The sequence below is a fragment of the Melitaea cinxia genome, chromosome 21 (genome assembly GCF_905220565.1).
Source record: "Melitaea cinxia chromosome 21, ilMelCinx1.1, whole genome shotgun sequence".
Classification (NCBI taxonomy): Eukaryota; Metazoa; Arthropoda; class Insecta; order Lepidoptera; family Nymphalidae; genus Melitaea; species Melitaea cinxia.
The window spans coordinates 1,535,645-1,560,060 of record NC_059414.1 but is presented as its reverse complement, the minus strand read 5'-3'; the positions used below and the strand labels follow the sequence as shown (position 1 = coordinate 1,560,060).

Sequence of the window (24,416 nt, the reverse complement as noted above, 5' to 3'; positions counted from 1 at the left end):
AATGATGAAGAAAAGTTTAACACAAAAAAAAAATAGTAAGTAAATGAAAAATCCCTTTACACGCGATGTCGAGATCAATCACCCTTTACCGTGTCGATATTCGTAATTTCAAAATTACCCAAACCTTAATTCTCTCCCGTCAGTCTGGAGTCAAATTATTTTAACTGGTAACGGTAAAAATTTCAATCATTATCTTTTAAAGAAAAGATTTACATGAAACGAGTTTTTTTTTATATACAAAATCTAATTTGTGACTTGTTCCTAAAAGGAGTTCGGGTCAATATACATTTAGGATTATTAAAAATGTGCATATCAAAAATAAAAAAACATAAACAACAATGTTGAAAATGAAAAATGCAATTCATTCTGATTTAAAACTATTACTTTTTTGAAGTAATACTTCCTTATGTACTCTTGACTTGGGGAGTAAGCTGGTGAATACATGCACGAGACGTTACGAAAAGTGTGATCGGGCGATGCGAACGGAAATTGAGAGGGAGATATCAGTTAGTTAAGATAGAAAGAGAGAGAGCAACGTTTCGTAAGTTTTACTTGAGTCTCGTGGTCTAATGAACACTCGTTTTTTTTTAATTGTAGGGACTGTTCTACAATCTGCTAATATATGGTAAAAATTAATATATCTTTAACACACACACGGTCGTCAAATTCCAATATAAGCTTAATGCTAGTATTATAGGTAACAGCCGATGATATAACTACCTAATTTAAAATAATTATACATATTTAAATAAATATACAAATTGCAACCAGACTCAACGAGCACAACCCTTGAAGCAGAAAGCAGAGTTACTGCAAACTGTGATAACGGACTAGTCTTCAATTGTCACGTCAAAAACTAACGACATTTCGACAACCTCAAAACTATCGTTACCGATATAGATACCGATAAATCAACTGACGTCATTAATCGGTCACAAATGCATCTACGATTACCGTTTGCAATATTGTCCGCAAACCGGACGCGACCGTAACACATCGGTCCGGTCCGCTTGACCGAGATACGAATGACTAAAGCCTTATGTAATACCGATAACGCACGAAGATTACCGTTCTTTTAGTGTCGAAAGTTCTAGTAAGTAGCACGTTACTGACTTTCGTTACCGATTTGTAATTAGGGGTCATCCATTAATTACGTGAGGCTTAAAAGGGGGGATGATACGGGAAAATATCACGAAATATGACAAGGACGAGGGGGATATATAGAGTCGTGTGTGTCTTGTATATTTATTTTTCGTTGAGCGCGCTACTTCTGAGCCCAAAAATCCAACAAACACCTTTAACCTAGTTCAGTCTTGATGCGTACGGCTAAAGAATGGTACTTTCTACTCTCTACTCTTTCATGTAATTCTTATGCGGGACTTAACGAGATAACAACACGACTTATGGTCGTCCGTGAGTTCTGAACTAACAATCCCGTAGAATCCCGTGTAAGTACTCGTAATAGTCTTTATAGTTACCGTGAAAATTTAAAAACTTAAAAGCCTGCTTAATTTCTTGATGACTAGCCTACACAAGCTGTGACCGCGTCTTCGTCAGCTTGGAATTTAACAAAAAAGTTATTGTTCAGTTCGCAGAATTATAAAATAAATACATTTCTAAAACAATAAAAGAAGCCTAAGTCACTCCTTACTACACAGCTAGATACCAGTGAAAGTCACGACAAAAACGGTTCAGCCAGACAGACAAAAAGTGTAAAAAATGTTGTTTTGGTATATGTACGAGTACCGTGTATATCCATGTGCATTTAGTAAAAAGCGGTTATTTTAATAATAACAAACAGACACTCCAATTTTATTTATTTGTATAGATAAGTACTATTTATCGGCCGGTATTTGTACAACACAAGCATTAACTTGTTTACCATGGGAACAGAAGACCATGTGTTTATTTCAAAGATATTTATTATTTAGTTTTACTTCACATTTTGTATGCCTGCATCCAAACAATCACGACCACGATTCTAATCCACCATCTTCATTCTTAATCCACCATCCTACTTCACTGCGGGTTGGCTGATAATAACAAAAAATAAATATAATATACCTAATTGTGTTTGCTCGCAAACGAAAAAAAACCGACTTCAATTACATAGACAAGTAATACAACGTAAGTAGACGAAAAAATTGTCACGTAAATAAGCGTTATCAAAGATTACTCAGAAAGTTGTAATCAGATCTCGATGAGCTTTAAATGTGACCACATGATAAACATCAGATTTCGATTAAATTAAAAATCATCAAAATCGGTACACCCAGTAAAAAGTTATGCTGTATAATACAACGTAGGTCGACGAAAAAATAGTCAAGTAAAATAATAAAGCATAATTAAATAAGACCAAATGACACGCACCACCTTTCGATTAAAATAAATTTTGTCTAAATCGGTCCACCCAGTCTAAAGTTCTGAAGTAACATACATAAAAAAATACAAACGAATTGACGACAACCTCCTCCTTTTTTGGAAGTCGGTTAAAAAGAAATTAAATCACAACACTATTTTATTGCGAATAAACAGCGTATTATATCAACTTACGAAGTAATTTCGCATTGAAATGCAAAGTGAAATTATGATTACAACACAGCGGTCTCAGATAACAATAACTTTACATAACACATCTCGACGGAATGTTCGCAAGTTTTTATAAATTCAATTTTAAACAGTCATAATAAAGACATTCACAATAAGGACACGGTAACATCTCTGTAGCGGAACTAAGCAAGATAAATGACATATTTATTACTTGTTTTTTTTTTTTTAATTATTAGTGTATACTGAATATGAGAGATTAAAGCTATGCAGCTTTGTTTTCCAACGAAACTTAAAAATGTAAAGGTTAGTTTTACAAAATCGTACATGAAAAGTATAATTATTCTAAAACAGTTAACTATTAGCATTTAACTAATTTTAGTGTGACGAACATCATTGTTGATATAAATTATACATTCATGTAATTATTTTTATTAAAAATTATGTTAAGAAAAATATTGGTTGTCTGTAACCGCTGTTGTATAGTTTAACGTGACAACGTCATAAAAAAACATCTCCTCGGATGCATAGGCCAATTGAGTGGAAGAGAGATAAATGATAGAGAGAGATGCGGCACAATGATCGTAACGAGACAGTGAGCGTAACGTGACAATAAGTCATCCTTTTTCGTGCATGCAACCGGCGTTCATCGATTTATTAGACGTTGTCTCGTCAATAGAATCACACTAAATAAAAACTTTAATAAAATAAAATGTTATAATTTCACTGGTTCAATTTTTTCCACACTCAATATGTAGCAAACTTTAACCATCGTAGTGCGATTTGGAAAGATGACATCATTTGCTTTCACTGTTGGCGGTCAGTGAGTCAGAGCGGATTAAGACTCTCAGATGTAATTTTATAGATTTCGCCTGGTTAACTTTCGTATCAGCAAATTAGTTATTAGCATCTAGCATTACTGATGAGTAAGTAAGTCAGTGTGTGTTGACAACAGTGTAAGATAAATTTTAATGTTATTTAGTACGGAAATTCTCCATTGATATTCATAAAATCATCTGTGCTAACTTGACATCATTTAAAATAAATATCATTATTCTTTATTTTACAACAAAAAATACAAGAAAAATTTATTAAACAAAAAAAAGTGCGTGCGTACAAAGTACACTTGTCAGAAGTGAACTTTAGCAAACTAATTTTTTAAGTCTCGTTTATATTTATACAAATCTAAAGCTTTAGGTTTCAGTTCCAGCGCCATCGACAAAAACGTTGCTGTTTCATCAAAACGTTGCCGTTTCATCCGTTATAATTTTACCCTCATGCGCCTAAAAAGTTTCACTTCAAAAAAGCTAAACGGACAAAAGGCGGTCTCATCGCTAAATAGTGTTCTCTTCTAGACAACTTTTGATCGTCACCGATATTCCGACACCGTGACGCTTGATCAGAGTGCCTAGTGCGAGTTTTATTCACACAAATATGAGAGAAACGCGTTTATACGTGAAGATTATTTTGCATGGGAATTTAAACAGTGCAGCCTAGACATCATCAGTCATCTAGCGGCAAACGCGAGAACTAGGTTGAAATGCATTTCCATACCAAATGAAGTTAAAATTTACGCCCGTTATTGCAAGACGGATTAAACAAAAGTCAAAACTCGCACTAGGCACTCAGTAACAATATTGTTAAAATCACTATAACGTTCCTAAACGTTCCTTACCCCAGCTCACAACTGCCTAAAAAGGTAAAAGTTAAAAACTAAGACATACATTAAATTTATTTATTTTTAACTTTTAATACACTTCCTTTTTTCCTCCTTTAATATATTAACGTCAAATTTAAACTAACAATTTTTATACTAATTACTGTAATAACTTATAAATGTTTAATAATAGTTTTAGGACGAAAAACTAAATTTATAAATTCATAATTGATTCACATTTTTAACAAAATTCATTTGTATTTTCTCGAATTTTAAAACCTGATATAAATTGCTATTTATATTGTATTTAATAATAATTACTGTTTTTTGTACTCGTTATTTTATAGTTAGTTTCGTAACAAGCACACGCGATGGAAAACACGCTTCATTAATAATTTAAGCGCGTACGATTTTAAGTCATTCATAACCCACTTTTTCGAGTATTTGTTTGTTTACTTGAAGTACTCATTACATTGAAATAGTTAAATATAAAAGTAAAAAAAAACTTTTAAAACCTATAAAACCTTATTACTAATTATACGTAACTATTTTATACTTAATCTATATGCATTATTATTAAGATTTCCAAGACCTTAGTTAATTAACAATGTATCATTAATTGTTTAAAATGAATTTTCTCACGATTAGTCGGTGTCCGGTTAAAATAATATTATTAAGTAATATTAATAGGCAAATTAAGTTTAAATTCCATAAGTTGTGTAAATTATTAATTAAAATGTATATTTTACACAGCTTATGGAGAAATGAATAGATCGTCAGAGTCTAGCATTGAATCGATGGCCGCAATAAATACATTTTGAAAATAAACAATAATAAAAAAACAAAATGTATTTACAGCTAACCTTAAATCTAAATATTAATAAACTTAAATGGAGTAAAAATTAAAATATAAGTAAGTGATAAAAAAGTGACATAGACCAAAATGAACCTTATTAATACTATTAAAATTAAAAAAAAAAAAGGACTCAAATACACGTGTATGTTCACATTAATTTTGATCCACCCCTGCTGAAAGTTCCAAATAAATCCAAATAAAAAACTATTTTAGTTATTGTAAAATATTGTGTGTTTGAAAAGGGATTCCAAATACGATCGATTCCAAATATTTTCGATCCAGATAGATCTATCAGGATCCCCAATGGAACTTAACATTTTATATCGGAGTTTTTCTACAGGGACACCGCTTGAATTGTTTGCATCTAATGTGCGAGCTTCCTTCCGCATCCTTTCCGCGTGCATGCAAACTGTGGAATGACCTTCCTTGTGAGGTTTTCCCTAAGAGCTATTATTTTGGGGTTATCAAACGTCGAGTGTGCAGACATTTTTTCTTTAAAGCTCGGCAACGCACCTGCAACTCCGTTTATGTTGCAGACGTCCATGAGCGACGGTAGCTATTTAACATCAGATAGCTTCGACCGCTCGTTTGCCCTCATTGTAATAAAAAAAAAAAATGTAGAAAGAAACAAATTTTTAATTTTAACATAAAACATATTGTAATAAAACAACTGTTTCGGATTTTATCGCGGTTCATTAAACGAGTGAAATTCTAGTAAATATTAGAAAACAATTTAAAACACACAAACAATAACAGTATATAATAAAATCTATATAAATCAAAATCAATCGCTAAGATGTACTACTTTCGAACAACTGCAACTGCTCCTGGGGGGATTGGGGATTGGGTCGGCAACGCGCTTGCGATGCTTCTGGTGTTGCAGGTGTCTATAAGCTACGGTAATCTCTTACCATCAGGTAAGCGATTACCGTACGCGTACGCTTGTTTGCCGAACTAGTGACATAAAAAAAAGAACTGCAACAAAATCAACAAATTCTACTATTCACTCTATCTTTATATACTATTCTTTTGTTGTGTGTACGTTATCATCAGGACAAGGTTTGAATAAATAAATAAATAAACTAACACGTTCAAGAAAAAAACATGGCGGCATAAAGTTCGCCTGATCATCTAGTAAAACAGAGATTCATTATTACAATATCGAATCGAGTAAAATGAAAACTAAATACCACTGCCCTCAAGTCGTGTTATGTTCCTGTAGTGAGTAAGATGGCGAGAGCTCCTGGGAGGTTCGAGGATAGAGTCGGCCATGCTCCTGGTGTTGCAAGCATCCATAAGCTACGCTAATAATATTATTTTGCTACATTTGTGATAAAAAAAATAGTTGCTGAACTCTACACTCTGTATATATGTCTGATTATGGTCCGTCTTATGAAATCCTCTCACGACGGCGAGTAACTTCAAAACAAAACATGACTCAAACGTTACAACATACAACTTTCTAATGACTTAACCGTTTTAGTGGAATTTTACGAAATGAGAGTTCACGATCAGTAGATTCAATGCCAGATCAAACACACACGCACATACATACATACATATATTTAATCTTATTACGTTTATTATGATAATTATATTACATTATTACATATTGATGTAAAACTCGTATTCAATGCCTACCATCACTTCACACTCTCCGTGTATACAAAATTATTTATTTGTATAGATAAATGAAGTTAAACTATTTAATTGTTAATTCTCTCATTTAAACGGATTTTAAATAAATGTATAAGCTATTACAAGACTTTAAAAAGTCTTAAACCAATCATTTCTTTTAAATAAACGCCAAATCTTAAAAGGTCTTAGGAACGTAACAACTTTTATATTATTTTCCCCATTACTTACTTAGTTAATTAAATCGTTCTTAGTTAGTAGTATTCTTCAGACAATACAGTTACGAATTATAAGTTTAGTTATGTAGTACCTACCTATACTATATAATTATGTACCTGCTGACCCCGCAAACGTTGTTATGCCATATATGTTACTAACCCCCTTAATCCCCACCCCATTTATAACTTAGGGGTATGAAAAATAGATGTGGCCGATTCTCAGACCGACCCCAATATGCACACAAAATTTCATAAAAATCGGTCCCGCCGTTTCAGAGGAGTATGGTAACTAGCATTGTGATATGAGAATTTTAGATATAAGACTAGCCGACTCCGTAAACGTGGTTTTGCCATAATATATGTTATTAATACAAGGAGTAACGATCGCTATCAGGTATCTATGATAATTATCCCTCTATTATCCCTGTTTATCCCTCTTTTAGTCAGTCCAGGTTTTTTTTTGGAAATCCATTTTTAATATGTTGTCTAATATACTAAATTTATTAAAAAGTATGTTTCATTCTATTATCAGCTAGGTGAAGATCAATTTAGGTTCGGATCTTCTACTATATGCACAAAAAATATTTTAAGTCAATAAAAAAAAAACATTGCACACACTACCATGTATTTGACACACACGCATATCAACTGAGGTAGGGCACAGCAGGAATTTCCTGCTCAAAATAAGGAGCAACCCGACTGGGGTACCTCGACCTTACAGAAGATCACAGCTAAATAATACTGTTTTCAAGCAGTATTGTGTTCCTGTTGGAGAGTAAGGTGACCAGAGCTCCTGGGGGGATTGGGGATAGGGTCGGCAACGCGCTTGCGATGCTTCTGGTGTTGCAGGTGTCTATAAGCTACGGTAATCGCTTACCATCAGGTGAGCCGTACGCTTGTTTGCCGACCTAGTGATATAAAAAAAATATACTATTTTGTTAATTATTATAAAAGTACCTATAGTCTTTGACAACGGAACCTCAATAATGCTCAAACTTATAATATAATTTAAATTAATTATGTTCGAATTTCGAGCGGCGACCACTAATTGTTTTAAATCTAAAAGTAATATGTAATATAACGGCAGTCTGAGCTTTAAACTTTTTTAAAATCATAAATAAACTTATAAATTTACAATTAAATTTGACACACATTGTGTTAAGTATGAAAACAGTTATTTGCATAAATTAATTAAATTGGATAATAAAAGAAAATTTACAGCGACGTAAACAATGGTAACGAGAAATACGATAAACATCTGATTTCTACTTTTCTTTTCACTGTAATCTCGTAGAGTATGTTTCATCAGTTGCTTGTAACGTTTATCTGATACATAAAGTACTGATAGGCTTTATCTGTAGGAAACAAAACTTACTCTTAACATAGGTAACACCTATTTTTTATCGCCTAATAAACTACAATTCTTGTATTCATAATTTTCAAATAGAAATATTTGAAAGAAAAAGTATAGTTTAATGGTAAAAAAATGTAGATGTTCTGAACTTTTATTAATTGAACAACGTTATTGTTGACGACGCGTTGGCGCAACAGTCACAGCACTGATTTGTGGCTGTTGCGCTGGCGGTTGCGGGTTCGATCACCGCTCATGACAAACATTTGAATTGGTCATATGGGTGTTTGCCGTGGTCTGGATGTTTGTGCAGTCCTTGTGGATATCGCCACGGTGCCTCGGAGAGCACGTTAAGCCCCCGATCCCGGTTGTTATCATGTACACCTGATAGCGATCGTTACTCGTAGTAGGGAATATATCCGCCAACCCGCATTGGAGCAGCGTGGTGGATTAAGCTCTGATCCTCCTCCTACATGGTGAAAGAGGCCTATGCCCAGTAGCGAGATATTACAGGCTGAAGTGAAAAAAAAGGATGCTCGTCCTATAGCGTCTGTTCAATGGATGACGTCTATTTACGAACTAAAATTCAGTCACATGATAATGATTGTTTTGACGGATTTGTCTCTTCAATTTATTTATTACGTTTAATGAAAGCTCAAATATATTAAAGACATATAATGGAAAATAACCGAAGTTGATCGGTAGCTCCAAATGTTTTTACCATTGTATACACCTATTATCATTTTGATGTAACAACGATACATGAACCACTAAGCTACCCTTGCTTGCTAGTAAGCTATGACCACAGACGTTAAAGATATATTTATATCCTACTAGTTGACCCCGCAAACGTTGTTTTGCCATATATGTTATTAACCCCCTTACTCCTCCCCCCCTTATAACTTAGGGGTATGAAAAATAGATGTTGGCCGATTCTCAGACCCGATATGCACACAAAATGTTATGAAAATCGGTCCAGCCGTTTCGGAGGAGTATGGTAACTAATATTGTGACACGAGAATTTCATAATATTGATTGACATGAATATTGGGATAAGAAATAGCCTATGTACTATTCTGGATCTACATCTGCATTACAAGTTTCATTACAGCCAACAGTTAAGTTTTTGCTTGATGAATTAATGTATTAGACATTTGAATGATTAATTAATGTGAAGTCCAGTAAATTAAAAATTTAATACAGAGCTTAAAAAAAATCGAAATTCGAATCCATATTAATATGAGCACATATACACCGGAATTTGAGCGTTGCAAATCGCAGTTAAATTTGCATACACACATAAAACCTCTGATTTTAAAAATCGGGAACAATATTCGGTTTCCTGGCAACCGGTTCCTTGCTACCTCACTTGTATACATGCGTTCTTTGACCTCACAAATGAGGTTACATATTAAGCTTGATGGTATCAAAAGCTATGCGACTTGTTACGATATTTTCGTATATATAGAGTGCTGGACTCCTAACTGCGTTAGTTTAAATGGAGGGTTTGAAAGATGTTCTTGACACGTTCTATGTGAAGAATAAGTTTTATACCGTTTTTTAAACCGTTTGTAAAGTGAAACAAGGTGTGATGATGTGTAGACATTTATTTATTATTTATTTATTGTAAATTATAGCCGTGCTTACGCGTTCACGAATCATGCGGTATGAGAGGAAGTAGCTCGATTATTTAAACAAAGTCAAATTTAAAAATAGGCTAGGATTTTCTTCACACGGTATGTGATCTATTACACTTACAGAACCCCCCATTAAAAGGAACGCAGTTATGAGTCGACCACATACATAGGTATAGGTTATCTATACAAATAAATAAAATTGGAGTATCTGTTTGTAATATTTAAAAAACCACTTTTACTAAATGCATGTAGATGTATACACGGTACATAATTATACCAAAATAACATTTTTTACAATTTTTGTCTGTCTGTCTGTTTGCTCCGGCTAATCTCTGAAACGACTAGACCGATTTTTACAGGACTTGACAGATAACTTGTGTAATAAGGAGTTATTTAGGCTACTTTATTTTAGTTTTTTTTTATAACTCTGTGAACTGAAAAATAACTTTTTTGTTAAATTACACGCGGACGCAGTCGCGGGCACAGCTGGTAGGTATATATATAGAGATATATAGATACCATTATAGATAGGGAATGCTGATACGATTTAGCTTTTCTACATTTTATTCAACAATAATAATGTACATCTCACTACTAGGCAAAGAACTCTTTGTTAAAATCGTCTTCGCTGCTTCATTGCGGATTGGAGAACAATGTTAGTGGCCATGAAGATTGCAACTAAACCTCTGTCAAGTAGTCTAAAGTCAAGTTATGAATCTTCATTGTTATAATAAATGGGAAGGGAACGGGATAAACAAATTAAATTTGAAATTGAATTTGTAAAAAACAAAAGCACAAGAGGAAAAAAAAGGAAAAAAGTTATGTTTATGTATTGTGTTATTCTGAAGTGCCATGCCATATCCAGTCGTTTTTAATGCATTTTTTGTCCGCAAAGTACGGACTTTCGGTCACTGCTGCTTACATCTACCCGCCAATAAGATTATTATTTTTATGTAATATCAGTTACTTTGCCGAACCGATTTTGTAAATCCTTTTTTTTTTGTTAGAAAGGCGATATTTCTGGTGTGGTACCATGATAAGGAAACCAGGATCTGATTATGGGATCCCCGAGAAATGCAATACAATACAATACAATACAAATAATCTTTATTGTACACTATCAGAGAAAAATTTTACACCGTAAAAGAAAATATAGACATGTACAAAAGGCGGAGGAAATGGAGGGAAACTCTCGAAAATCCGTATAACTTTTTACCGGGTGTACCGGTTATGATTATTTTTAAGTTAATTTAAAGCTGATGTTTATCATAAGGCCATATTTAAATTTCATCGAGATCTGATTACAACTTTTGGCGTAATCTTTGATAATGCGTATTTACTTTACTATTTTTTCGTCTACCTACGTTGTATTACTTGTCGATATAATTGAAGTCGGTTTTTTTTTCGTTTGCTTGCAAACACAATTAGGATATTATGTACAATCGAGGAGTGTATGGATAGGTTAGGGTTATTTTTTTTTTTTTTTTTGTATAACGAAACTGTCGTTAAACGTTGTACTTCTTAACTTAGATAAGTTAGGGTTAAATTACACTCCTCGATTGTACATAATTACCCACAATTATGTACTGTATGAAACTGTTATATTGTAATGGTGATATTATGATGTGTTTGATGTAAGTATGAAACTTTATTTGATAATGATTGATTATTACTTATTTATTGTATTATCCGATGCGACCATAATTTGTGTAAGTATAAGCGTACAACGAGTTGTTAAATTTATTTAAATTGTTCTTTTGTTTTTGATGTAAAACATTGATATGCATTCTTTTATTTGATTTATATTATGGCGTTTTTGATAAAGTTTCAATGTAGGTACTTTTTTGTTTTTACTACTACACTTAGCAACTGTGATTTTTGCATGCGGTGTTAGCCTATAAGTGCTTGTTGCATTTATGTGTGATGTATTATTTCTCAATGCTAAACGTTTATGAATCGGTGTAAAAAACTGTTGGCTAACCTAATAAATAAATACATAACTTAAATAAGTCAATTAAGAACTGTTTTAACTTTTGGTGGATCATTGGGTTAAACGTGTTCCTTAAGCGTTACATATTTATTTAATTCTCATATTTCCATACGATTCCTTATGCAAATTTCGTATTTTTTTGCGTTCTTACTACAACTAATCTTTATCATAATGTACGAGTAGCTACGCTTCCCCTTTAATACTTTCAACATATGTATATGTACTATTGTTGTATCATGCGAGTCCTTCAAAAATACATACAGACGAATAGAAATTCAACAGCTTCAACACTGTATTTAAATACTTAACTTTTAATAATACCTTTTGTACTAAATTGTTTGCAGTTACAGCAATACAGTCGAATATTATCTTATACGTATCACATTCTTTAGCTTCCGGACTAGAGTAGTTCCACGCGATTACATCTGAATTTAAAAGAAGAATGGTTTCAAGTAGGTATGTTAAAAAAATTCCACCGTAAATGTTACATACAGCCTATCATACAATGGTGCTTTTTAGTTGAATATTACATACATTAAAAAATACAGTCGAATTGAGTCCTCTTCCTCTTTTTGAAGTCAGTTTAAAAATAAGACTAAAGTATGTAGACATATATTAGTTACCCCTACTGTAATTTACGAAACGTAACTCTCTCTTTTTCTATCTTCACTAACTTATATCTCTCTCTCAACTTCCGTTCGCCTCGTCCGATCACATTTTTCGTAACGCTTTTGTCACGCATGCACCAGCTTACTTTCCAAGTTAAGCGTGCGTTAAGAAGTTTTACTTCAATATATATTAGTTTAGCTATAGACAAATTTGACGAACGTGAAATCGTTACTCTCGTTTCGAATTATCGAAACACGCCTACAATTATAATAAATATTACATTTATTTATAAAAGATTCAAATTATATATCTATAAAAATTTTATTTCCAACGCAACTTATTGTTAGTTCGTTTGGTAGAATGAAATTGGGACGAGAATGAACTAGTTTCACCACATGCGGGCAATTTGCAACATCTAACCCAGATATACTGCAAGGAATTTGTATCTACATACATATTTATACATTATATATGTACACTATGTACATCCTATAGGCTTTGTTACACAACTTGCTATAAGTCAACGTAGGAAATTATTAATTAGTACACACTTTAAGAAAACTAAAAATGAAAGTAGTAATAATACTAGCTGGCCCCGCAAACGTTGTTTTGCCATATATCTTATTAAACCCAATATCCCCCCCCCCCCCCCCCTTGTAACTTAGAGGTATGAAAAATAGATATTGGCCGATTCTCAGATCTACCCGATATGCACGCAAAATTTCATAAAAATCGGTCCAGCTGTGTTTCGAAGGAGTATGTTAACTATTATTGTGACACGAGAATTTTATATATAAGATTAAATAAATAAATCGTCGTAATCTACGAAAATATCACGTATTAGTCTGTAATATCCCATTATAGAAATAGAATTGGAGCTTAATCTGCTCTACTGCGGGTTGGCGAATATATTTCCTACTACGAACGATCGTTATCAGGTATTTATAATAAGAACTCAGACCAACGGCTTTACGTACCCACTCTCCAAGGCCCGGTGGGTAGACCCACAAGGACTGACAACCAAACGCGTGGCGTTAAAAAGGTATTGTGGCCCGAGCGCGAGTTAATTTGCTCGCTACGTCACTGATCCCCGAGCGTGAATCCGAAAACCGCCAAGGTGTAGGCGCCAACACGGCACACGCGCCACTAACCATAGCGGTTGTTCTATGAAAATATAATAAACTAAAAGTTGCAGTAATAAATACGGACAAAATTAAAACAAACGAGATTGTGCTAAACTTCTAAACAAATTAGCTTGTTGGCGCAGTTTGTAGTGATCCTGCTTTCTGCTCCGGGGGTTGTGGGTTCGATTCCCACCCGAGTCTGGGTGTAATATACATATTTATTAATATGTGTATTATTTATATGTATATTTATTGAAAAAAAATATGTAGCTAACCAGTCGCCTGTTACCTATAACACAAGCATTAAGTTGCTTACTTTAGGAATAGATGACCGTGTGTGTATGTTGTAAATATTAAATATATATATATATATATATGCATTGCCTTTCCTGGCTTTCGTCAACTGAATATTAATAAAAACTATCTCGTTGACAACACTATAAATGCCATTAAATGCCAACTTTTTCCTTGCCTATGTCGTACAGACCATCAACAAACGAAACTAAAACAAATATAACTAAATTAGTTTTCACTTTAAACTTAAACGTCTTCGCGTCTCAAACATGACCGATTTCTCCATTTTAGGAATTAAAAGTTTGTTTGAAACGCCTTTTACAATCATACGATTTTGTAACAAAACTGTCTGTTTTGTGAGAAAGCTGAAAAACTATTAAAGGTGCGACTGCGTCTAAATACGATTATCTACATAGCTATTGTTATTTTATTACTTGTGTTAAACTAATTTAAAAATAGAGAGAAAGTAAAAATATGCGTTTTTCATCGAAAACAGCTGCTAAGACAGTATACGCTTCTTAGCTCGTTACGTACGCTGTTTGCAAGGACAATAGATAATTTTAACGTCAACACAGTTCGTTGGCTGTCTACTAACATACCTCCTTTTAGTCAAGAAAAGCTTTAACAATTTTTGAACCTACCAATGTAAAAAATTTATCAATTTTTAAACAAAAACAAAATGACGCAACAAGAATTGTTCAAGAATTGTATCGATATTAAACCTATAAACCTAAATTTTAAGGTAGACCTCAGTATCATACGTGTTACGTCCAATTTTGTGCAATAGATTTCAAGTGATGCTTCGACAAATATTTTAAAAATAATTGACGTGTATCTCTCATTTCAGATCATTATAAATCGTTTTGTCTAGATTTCTCCCACGTATAGACATTATTCGATCGCAATCTTATTATATTTATATATAGGAAGCAAAAAAATATATAAAAAATATCTTTCGCTTCAGCCTGTAATATCCCACTACTGGGCATAGGCCTCTTTCCCCATGTAGGAGAAGGATCAGAGCTTAATCCACCACGCTGCTCCAATGCGGGTTGGCGGATATATTCCCTACTATGAGTAACGATCGCTATCAGGTGTACTTGATAACAACCGGGACCAACGGCTTAATCGACGGTTGGGAGACCCACAAGGACTGCACAAACACCCAGACCACGGCAAACACCTGTATGGCCAATACGAATGTTTGTCATGTGCGGGGATCGAACCCGCAACCGCCAGCGCAACGGGTAGAATCCATGGCTATAACCGTTGCGCCAACGCGGCGTCATATAATATAAAAATTATAATCAAAATTAATTAATATTATAAACCAGTTTCATAGTAATTTCTAATGTCAAAAGACATTCCGTTCTCTATTTAACGTTTATAAATTATTCTTCATATAGCCTCGCTGAAACAGCAGCATACAACAAAGGGAACTAACTAGTTCTGAAGTGTTCCGTCAACAGTAAAAACGCGACAACAATCCGGTATCCATTGTAAAAATAATAAGGTCACTCAGTGCTACAGGAGGACGAGACAACAAGTTAAAAGATCTTTAAATAGCACCTTTTACCATATTCTAAACCTTACCTTTATGTTATTCTAGAAATATTTTACAGTTTTACTTGCATCACCCTACTGAAAAAATGTTATAAGCCTCGTAAAAAAATAGACAAATGCAGATTAATTTCTTACAGATCTCATAGCCTCCATAACTTGGTATCAATATGGACTGATACTCGTTGGAAGCGAATATTATAATCAAAGCAGTAACTAATGTGTTAATAGCTACGGTTAACTTTCGTTAAGAATTTTGTTTTTAAGAGTGTATGCTACCTCAAATTGCTTATTTTCCACTCGACAGGATGTCCATATCTTCCAAAGTAACTAAATATTTAAGTTTGAAATTTATGTATGGTAAAGTTCAGGACATAAACTATCTTTCATATGTTTCGAAAACACAATTCCATAAAATTTTCTCGATACAAAAAAATCGCAAAATTACCTCTATTTTTGTATTAAAACCTTAATATCTCAGTAAATATAGAAGTTATGGACTTGATATTAAGCATGGTAATTGAAATAAGTATGAAGAACATTTTATATGTTGCGTTTTTAAAAAAATAGCTATTGATAATGTTTGTGGGGAGAAAATACATATAATTCGCGCGATGAACAACCAAGCGCTCTTAATTCTCATGTGTATTTAGTACGGGTGAAATCTGAATTCGAGCTGAGGTAGTGTAGACCCTTAACCGACTTCCAAAAAAGGAGGAGTTTCTCAATTCGACTTTATTTTTTATGTGTATGTTACTTCAGAACTTCTGACTTCTTCGGACCGATTTCGACGAAATTTTTTTTTAATCGAAAGATGGTGTGTTATTTGGTCCCATTTAAATTTATTTGAGATCTAACAACTACTTTTCGAGTTATATCTAACAATGCGTTTTTTCTTGACGCTTTTTTCGTCGACGTACGTTGTATTATACCGCATAACTTTTTACTGGATGTACCGATTTTGATAATTCTTTTTTTGTTGGAAAAGAGATATCCGTAGTTTGGTACTATGATAAGGAAACCAGGATCTCATGGTGGGATCCCAGAGAAATCGAGGGAAACTCTCAAAAATCCGCATAACTTTTTACTGGGTGTACTGATTTTGATAATTTTTAATTTAATCGAAAGTCGATCATGTCGAGATCTTAAATCTTTAAATTTTATCGAGATCTGATAACTACTTTTTTAAGTAATCTTTGATAACGCGTAGTTACTTGACTATTTTTTCGTCGATCTACGTTGTATTACTTGTCGATGTAATTGAAGTCGGTTTTTTTCGTTTGCGAGCAAATACAATTATTATGAAATAAAAGTGCGTTGCTTGCCCAACTCAATCAAAGTTATTAGAAAATCTCATTCATTTGAAGATATATATTACGTTCGATTTTTTTTTCGAATTTAAGTACTTTAAATACAATTAAAAAAGTGTAACGTAAAAATGTAATGATTAAACGCAAACCTATGATAAAAAAAAGTTATCAAAAATAAAATTAAAAAAAAAAAACAGTTTAAAATTGCTTTTTCAAAGGATTACTAATTTTTCCCTCCAACAAAGCGTTAAATTTGTGCTGAATTAAAAAGTAAATATTTGAATCAAAAACTTTGCTCGGAAACAGAAATTCGTTACAAATTAACTATGGTCATATCTGTAAATATATTTTGTTTTCTTTTTTTTCAGGTATTCTATTGTTAACAATACAAGCAAGATGCCAATACCAATCACACCACCCGGGTAGGTATGCATCAATAATTTTATCCCACGTAAGAATACCACAATTTAAAACTTAATAGCTTATTAATTAAATTCCAATATTGCAGTTTCCTTCGTTCAATCGCCGGGACCGCCGATGAGTCAATATCGTCAATCGGGTTATCCACCCTGGCATCAGTTTTCTTCACCACGGAAAAGGTTGCCTGACATACAAACATATTACAACACGCCATATAATCAACGGTTGTCATACAATCAGAATCCATTCCAAGTGCAAGGTCAGCAAAACTTCCAAGATTTTCCACAGTCGTACAACAGCCGGTCATCCCATGACTTATTACATTCGGAAACTAGAGGTAATATCAATGACCCTAGGCTTCTTTCAGAATCTGCATTCACTAGAATATCCGAAACTCTCGGAGCGATCAATACAGTGGGACATTACCTTATTGATGTGGTAAATGAAAACGAAAGAAATGAATCTGATCCCAACTTGAAGCAGCTGCCACAGGCACTGTATACAATTAGTAAAAATGTTCTAGGCAGAAATGTTACTGATAAAATAGCACCTATAGTCAAAAAAGCGTTACCTAAAGTGCTACCAGATGCACCAATAACTAGAATAGCAACAGCTGATTTAAAACCAGATAATGCTAGATTTTGTACAACACCAGAAGGAGAACAGGGTATATGTGAAGATTTAAGTAATTGCCCACAATTACTTCTAAATCTAGTCAGCCTACGTGAATCGTTATGCTTTAAAGATCTCTACGTTCCTGGTGTATGTTGTCCGAGAGATGCTGTTGTTCCCTCAACGCCGATTGAGAAGCCAGTGATAAGTACAACAAGTAAGCCGACATATTTAGTACCGGTGACTACGCAGAGGCCGATACAGAAACCGGCGACTACGAAAAAGCCATCTGCAATCCTTGTGTTGACAACTAAGAAACCTAGACCGACTACGACAACTACCGCCAGACCAGTCACCACGCTTTCTACCGTGACGACCACTCGGGTTCCATCAACGACAAGCTACTACACTGTTACTCCTCCGTTCATCGCTAACTTTTCAAACATCGTTGATATAAACGGTAAATAATAAGCACTTTATATCTATAATATAAAAATGAGTCGCTGAATGTGTTGCTAAGCGCAAAACTCGAGAACGGTTGGACCGATTTCGCTAATTCTTTTTTTAAAATATTCCTTGAAGTACGAGGATGGTTCTTACGGAGAGAAAAATTCTAAAAAAAAAAATTTAAATTTCCTGAAAAAGTCTAAAAACAACACTTTTCTATACTCCCATACAAAAGATTTGTGATAATACTTAAAAGTCAATTTGAACTTTAATACCATACGATAAAGTTTGTGTTAGGCGATACGAAGTTCGCCGGGTCAGCTAGTCTAAGATATTAATTTAAACAAAAATAAAAAAATTATTTTTAACCGACTTCTAAAAAAGGAGGAGGTTCTCAATTCGACTGTTTTTTTTTTATGTATGTTACATCAGAACTTTTGATCGGGTAGACCGATTTCGACAAATTTTGTGTTAATCGAAAGGTGGTGTGTGCCAATTGGTCCCATTTAAATTTATTTGAGATCTAACAACTACTTTTCGAGTTATATCTAATAATGCGTTTTTACTTGACGCTTTTTTACGTTGTATTATACCGCATAACTTTCTACTGGATGTACCGATTTTGATGATTCTTTTTTTGTTGGAAAGGGGATATCCCTTGTTTGATACCATGATAAGGAAACCAGGATCTGATGATGAGATCCCAGAAAAATCGAGGGAAACTCTCGAAAATCCGCAATAACTTTTTACTGGGTGTACCGATTTTGATAATTTTTAATTTAATCGAAAGGTGATGTTTATCATGTGGTCACATATAAATTTTATCGAGATCTGATAACTAATTTTTGAGTAATCTTTGATAACGCGTAGTTTCTTGACTATTTTTTCGTCGATCTACGTTGTATTACTTTTCGATGTAATTGAAGTCGGTTTTTTTTTTCGTTTGCGAGCAAACACAATTATTTAAAGTATTCACTTTGAAATGAGCTTAACATTGAGTTAAAATTGAATTACTTGTGATAGTATTTAAAATTTTAAAAGAATTAAGATCATCCAAAATTAAGGTTGAAAAAGCCAAATTATCGTATAATTTGCTTGTATATTCAAATAAATAACACTTCACCACTACTTATCAGGCAAAATAAATACTGGTTTTTACGGAGTAGTTTCCTAAATGGCTAAAGTACAAAAACAGTAACTCAAAATCGTTTTAATGAATTGAGAGGTAACATTAGAAAAACGAGAAAATTTACGTTATTTAGATACCAGTCTAAAACTTTTATTTCTTAAAATTTTCAGACTGTGGTCAGAGGGAAGACGAAGGCGGACGTATAGTTGGAGGCACTGAGGCTAAGTCTGGCGCTTGGCCCTGGATGGCTGCTATATACCTGCACGGAACCAAACGTCGTGAGTTCTGGTGCGGGGGCACGCTGGTCGGGACGAGGCACGTGCTCACCGCTGCACATTGCACAAGAGACTCCAAACAGAGGCCGTGAGTTTTGTACTTTTTGTATAATCACGTTTCTTAAGTTCGATTCACATTCACAATAGTGTGTACCTTTAGGCTACAGTATATACGTAACCGTAACTATAAACAAGTTTTGTAACTTTATTTACTTTTCAAAGAAAACCATTAAATTAGTGAATAAAAACGAAAAAACTTTGTAGTAGTAGATATTTTAAGTTAGTGTCCCGTAACTTATTTGTTTGTGCTCGTTAGTTAGTTAAAAAGTTATAAAACTTAACCATTAGTTATTACATGAACATTGAAGTATAAACAATATTTTCCTCTGACATTCAACAAGATTTTTCGTACTGATTATTATTTTTTTTTTTTTTTTGTAATTTGTAGGTACCACAACAAATATTATGTGCTAATTATTTAAATTTATGGAGAACTGAGAGTATTTAGGAAAAATGCCCTTTTCTAGCAGTGGTTCGTTTACAGCTTGATTCAGTACAAAGCTTTCTAGTTATCGCTGGTGAAACCTTAGCTGGTTCCTAGTCAAAAAAACGACTCACGTTCAATTTCGAACACAACATTTTCGATTGTAGCCCGGTTCCTATTCACAAATAATGATTTTATTTAAACAATGTAAAATACAAAATGTTCGAAATCAATCCATTCGTGAATAATACGAGCCGGTTTTTTTTATTGGAACGAAGTTCGTTACGGCAGGCTTGATATTTGGCTGGGCGACCGAACTGAAAAAAAATGTGATACTAAAACCGTAAGAAAAATATATAACGGAAGTGACGTAATATCAGTTACATGACTGTATAATATGACGTTTGTAAAACTAAAATATTACTAGTAAACTTTTTTTAAAATTATTTATGTAATTTTATACTGTCGACAAAAATAAATAAAGCCATATATTTTTTTATTTCACTTAATACTTTGAATTATTATAATAATAATAATAATAATAAATAACTTTATTGCACACAGTAACATATAACAATTATATAAGTATAAAGCTTAAAGGGAAAAAAAATTAAATTATATATTATTATTTTATTATTATTATTATTATTTTGTTTGATTTATTTTATTTTACGGTATTTGTTATTTTCGTAAATACTTTTATGTACTTAATTAAAAACCAATCAAAAAAAATAAAAAAAAAAATCATGAACTAGGAAATATATATATAAAAAACAACATTTTTTTTTTTCAAATTATCTTGCTTCTATACTATCCGAAGGAACTTCGTTCCTACCTGGTGTCCCATGACACCACATAATTTTGTAATACAGAACTTGACTTATGTCAAGCAATAGTCGACCGTCGGCTGAAGACGATAAGAGTCTCAATTATGTAATTCCCTCGTCCAGCTTCCCAGCCCGTCAGTTCAGCGTGCGCCTGGGGGACGTAGACCTGTCTCGCGACGACGAGCCCTCCCGCCCGGTGACCCTCCGCGTGTCGGCCGTCCGCGCTCACGAGCAGTTCTCCAGGGTCGGCTACTATAACGACATCGCTGTCCTCGTGCTGGCTGGTGAGTTAATAGAGGAACTTCATAAACGACAAAAAGGCAACAATAGCAAGTTGGTTTATTCGTTGATTCGAATAATTAATTTATTATTACTTAGCCAATGGTCACTTTTGATTCCTCGGGACTTACTGCGATTATTTATAAAGCTTCATTGCTGGCGCCATTGCTTAAGAAGTAACCTCATTGAAATATAAAATAAAATAAAGCTGATTGATTGTTGATTGGGGATTTTGGTGATGATTGATTTGTTATTCTTTTTCAATTTAGTTTGTTATAAAATTCACTTACCTTTTTTTACAATGTTGAAATGGGATATAAATAAATGTAGATTACCATACCTTGCATAAAAATAAAAAGAAAAAAATTATGTCGTAAGTATTTTTTTTAAGCTCGGTAAATTTTGGTCCTGCCCCAACTACACAACATTCTATGATTAATTAAGATAAGCATGTACTTACATCATAGTATAATACATATTGCAGAAAACGTTCAAAAATCGAAATACGTCATACCTATCTGCCTACCACGAGGCGATCTATCACGCAAGCAGTTCGATGGCTCCGTCGCCACAGTGGTGGGGTGGGGCACCACACGGTACGGAGGTTCGGAGAGTTCGCGCCAGCTTGAGGCTCGCCTGCCGGTCTGGAGGAACGAGGACTGCGACAGGGCGTACTTCCAACCCATCACTGACACCTTTCTTTGCGCTGGGTATCCTAGAGGCGGGGTTGATGCTTGTCAGGTAATATAACTCTTCTGTAGTGAAACAGACTATATATGTTCCTTTGGTAGGTCAATACTAATTATCCTAAGACTAGAAGCTTAATCAGCAAACGACTTCGCGAATATGGTAAATGTCCATGAACATGTACACGTCCTAAAATTCTTGAAACAAGTTCATTTTCTGATAGTGGTTTTCATCCTTTAAGTCGCGAGTGAATAGGCTACTTCTAGGTAAGCGTGCTCCATCCTAGACCTCATTTTTTACTTAACATCGGGTGAAATAATAGTCAAACGCAAGCCTATCTTAATATTTAACAAAAAAAAATCCTCGTTCCAACTTGGTATAGTTGTATTACATTGACATTTCTATCTGCATAAGAACTTATTTTGTCATTGTATATCCTTGAAAAATTAAATTTTCATGGTAATGTTTATTTTAATTGTTACTTAACAGTTGAACTGCTGTCGGTTACTAATGTCAGGAGTTATATTTAAAGGTGTTTCCTCTTTTTATGTCAAATATTATCTCTTATTTATCTTCTTTCCAGGGTGACTCTGGCGGTCCACTCATGTTACAAGCAAATGGCCGATGGACGCAAATCGGCGTGGTTTCCTTCGGCAACAAGTGCGGAGAGCCAGGCTACCCGGGAGTCTACACTAGAGTCACGCATTATTTGAACTGGCTGCAACAGAACCTAACATAAAAATGTTCACAAATAAAATTATTTGTGCCGATATAATCCACCAATATTAAAATTAGTCAACCAGTCAGTTAGTCAGGTCAGCCTATTGCAGTCCACTTCTGGGCATAGGCCTTAAATAAGTAATATTACTTTAGATCTAAAGTTAATATATTAATTAGTTCAATCAATCCTCACTTCTGATTTTAAGGAAAGTTGTAAAAGAGGAGACACGACACAACAATAAAACACTAACTTATTTTATTGCAGAACTAAATAGCTTTTATGTATCGTTGTGTATCTGTGTGTATTAGATTAAGAGCCGTCATTTTGAAGTTAGATAGGTTAGGGTTTTTTTTAACGAAATTATGTTGATAAACGGTCAAATTTTGAGCTTAATTAATTCGACGGCTCTTAATCTAAAAATTTACCTAATGTTTCAATTTAATTTTTGGGATTATATCGTCTTGATTACACGTCTGTATAATTAGTCATTTTTCGAAAGAATATTCAACTACTAAAATATTGGTGCTACTCCAATTTTTGTATCATGACAATCATGAAACTATTTTAAGTATTTAAATCTAATTACTAATAATTTATTGTAACACTTTTGTGGTTTTTTATGATAAATAAACCATATGGATTTTTTATAAATCTCTTCCCATAACGTGCCTAATTAGTCTAAGTTACCATCTTTGATACAACATACATGAATTTCTAACTATTTTTATTTTATCACTGTTCAGAATAATCACTTTTTTACATCAAGGCATATTTACAAGTACTGAGTCACTGGAGTAAATTTACCTATTAACACGTTAGTAACAAATTTCTGTTTTATTATTAGTTTTTACGCCATTATTTTATTTGAAAATTCAAGTCGATTGAAATAAGATAGTAATTGTAATTAGTGTAATTAGATTTTTTTTATGAATAAGTAATAAAATAAACCAATACCTTGAGTATTTTTTTTTTTATATTTTGTTTTTTTTAATTATTTTAACCTGACATAACATTTTGAAATTAATGCCAACCGTACCATAAAAAATTTCGTCCATCACTTTGAAAAAGGTTATCCTCGATTCAAATTAAGAATATTTAATTGATTTAGGATACAGCACCAAATTTCCTGCTCAATATATGAAGCAGCCTGACTGGCGTAGTACTTCGATCTTACAGAAGATTACAGCTAAATATACTGCTTTCAAGCAGTGTTGTGTTCCTCTTGGTGAGTAAGGTGACCAGAGCTCCTGGATGGGGGATAGGGTCGGTAACGCGCTTGTGATGCTTCTAGTGTTGCAGACATCTATAACCTACGGTAATCGCTTACCATCAGGTACGTTTATTTGTCGACCTAGTCACATAGTTATATAAAAAAAGTACTAGTCTTCCTTAGTGACTGACAGATATAAATAATCCAGCTAGGTATTTTTATACTTATATGAGTAAGTTTAAATGTATGTTTTGTTACTTTTTCACACAAAAACTACCAAACCGATCGTAATATAACTTGGTGCGAGCAGAATATAGACTACTTTTTATACCGACATTTAAATTGGATTGAAAGTTAAACGAGTAAAGATGTGAGGTAGAAATGAACAAATAGTTACTTTTCTTAGTTTCGGCTTATGACAAATTATCTATACATATAATAAATTGGTAGGAAAGTCAAAACTGTACATTAAATATTTTCTTAAAACTATATTTGTGGTGTGATCTACAATCGATACCGAAGCCAAAACTATAATTT

At 33.4% G+C, this 24,416-nt stretch overlaps 1 protein-coding gene across 1 annotated transcript in view; it reads left to right on the top strand.

The window, feature by feature from the left end:
- The window catches only part of LOC123664201 (proclotting enzyme), a 30,015-nt gene extending 7,328 nt beyond the window's left edge, over positions 1–22,687 (top strand). Inside the window, exons 2-7 of the mRNA XM_045598797.1 lie at positions 17,157–17,210; positions 17,297–18,280; positions 19,567–19,759; positions 21,106–21,266; positions 21,746–22,002; positions 22,532–22,687. Of these exons, the coding sequence (XP_045454753.1) occupies positions 17,157–17,210; positions 17,297–18,280; positions 19,567–19,759; positions 21,106–21,266; positions 21,746–22,002; positions 22,532–22,687 (1,805 nt within the window). The remainder of the gene's footprint in view (positions 1–17,156; positions 17,211–17,296; positions 18,281–19,566; positions 19,760–21,105; positions 21,267–21,745; positions 22,003–22,531) is intronic.
- Positions 22,688–24,416: the final 1,729 nt, after the last annotated feature.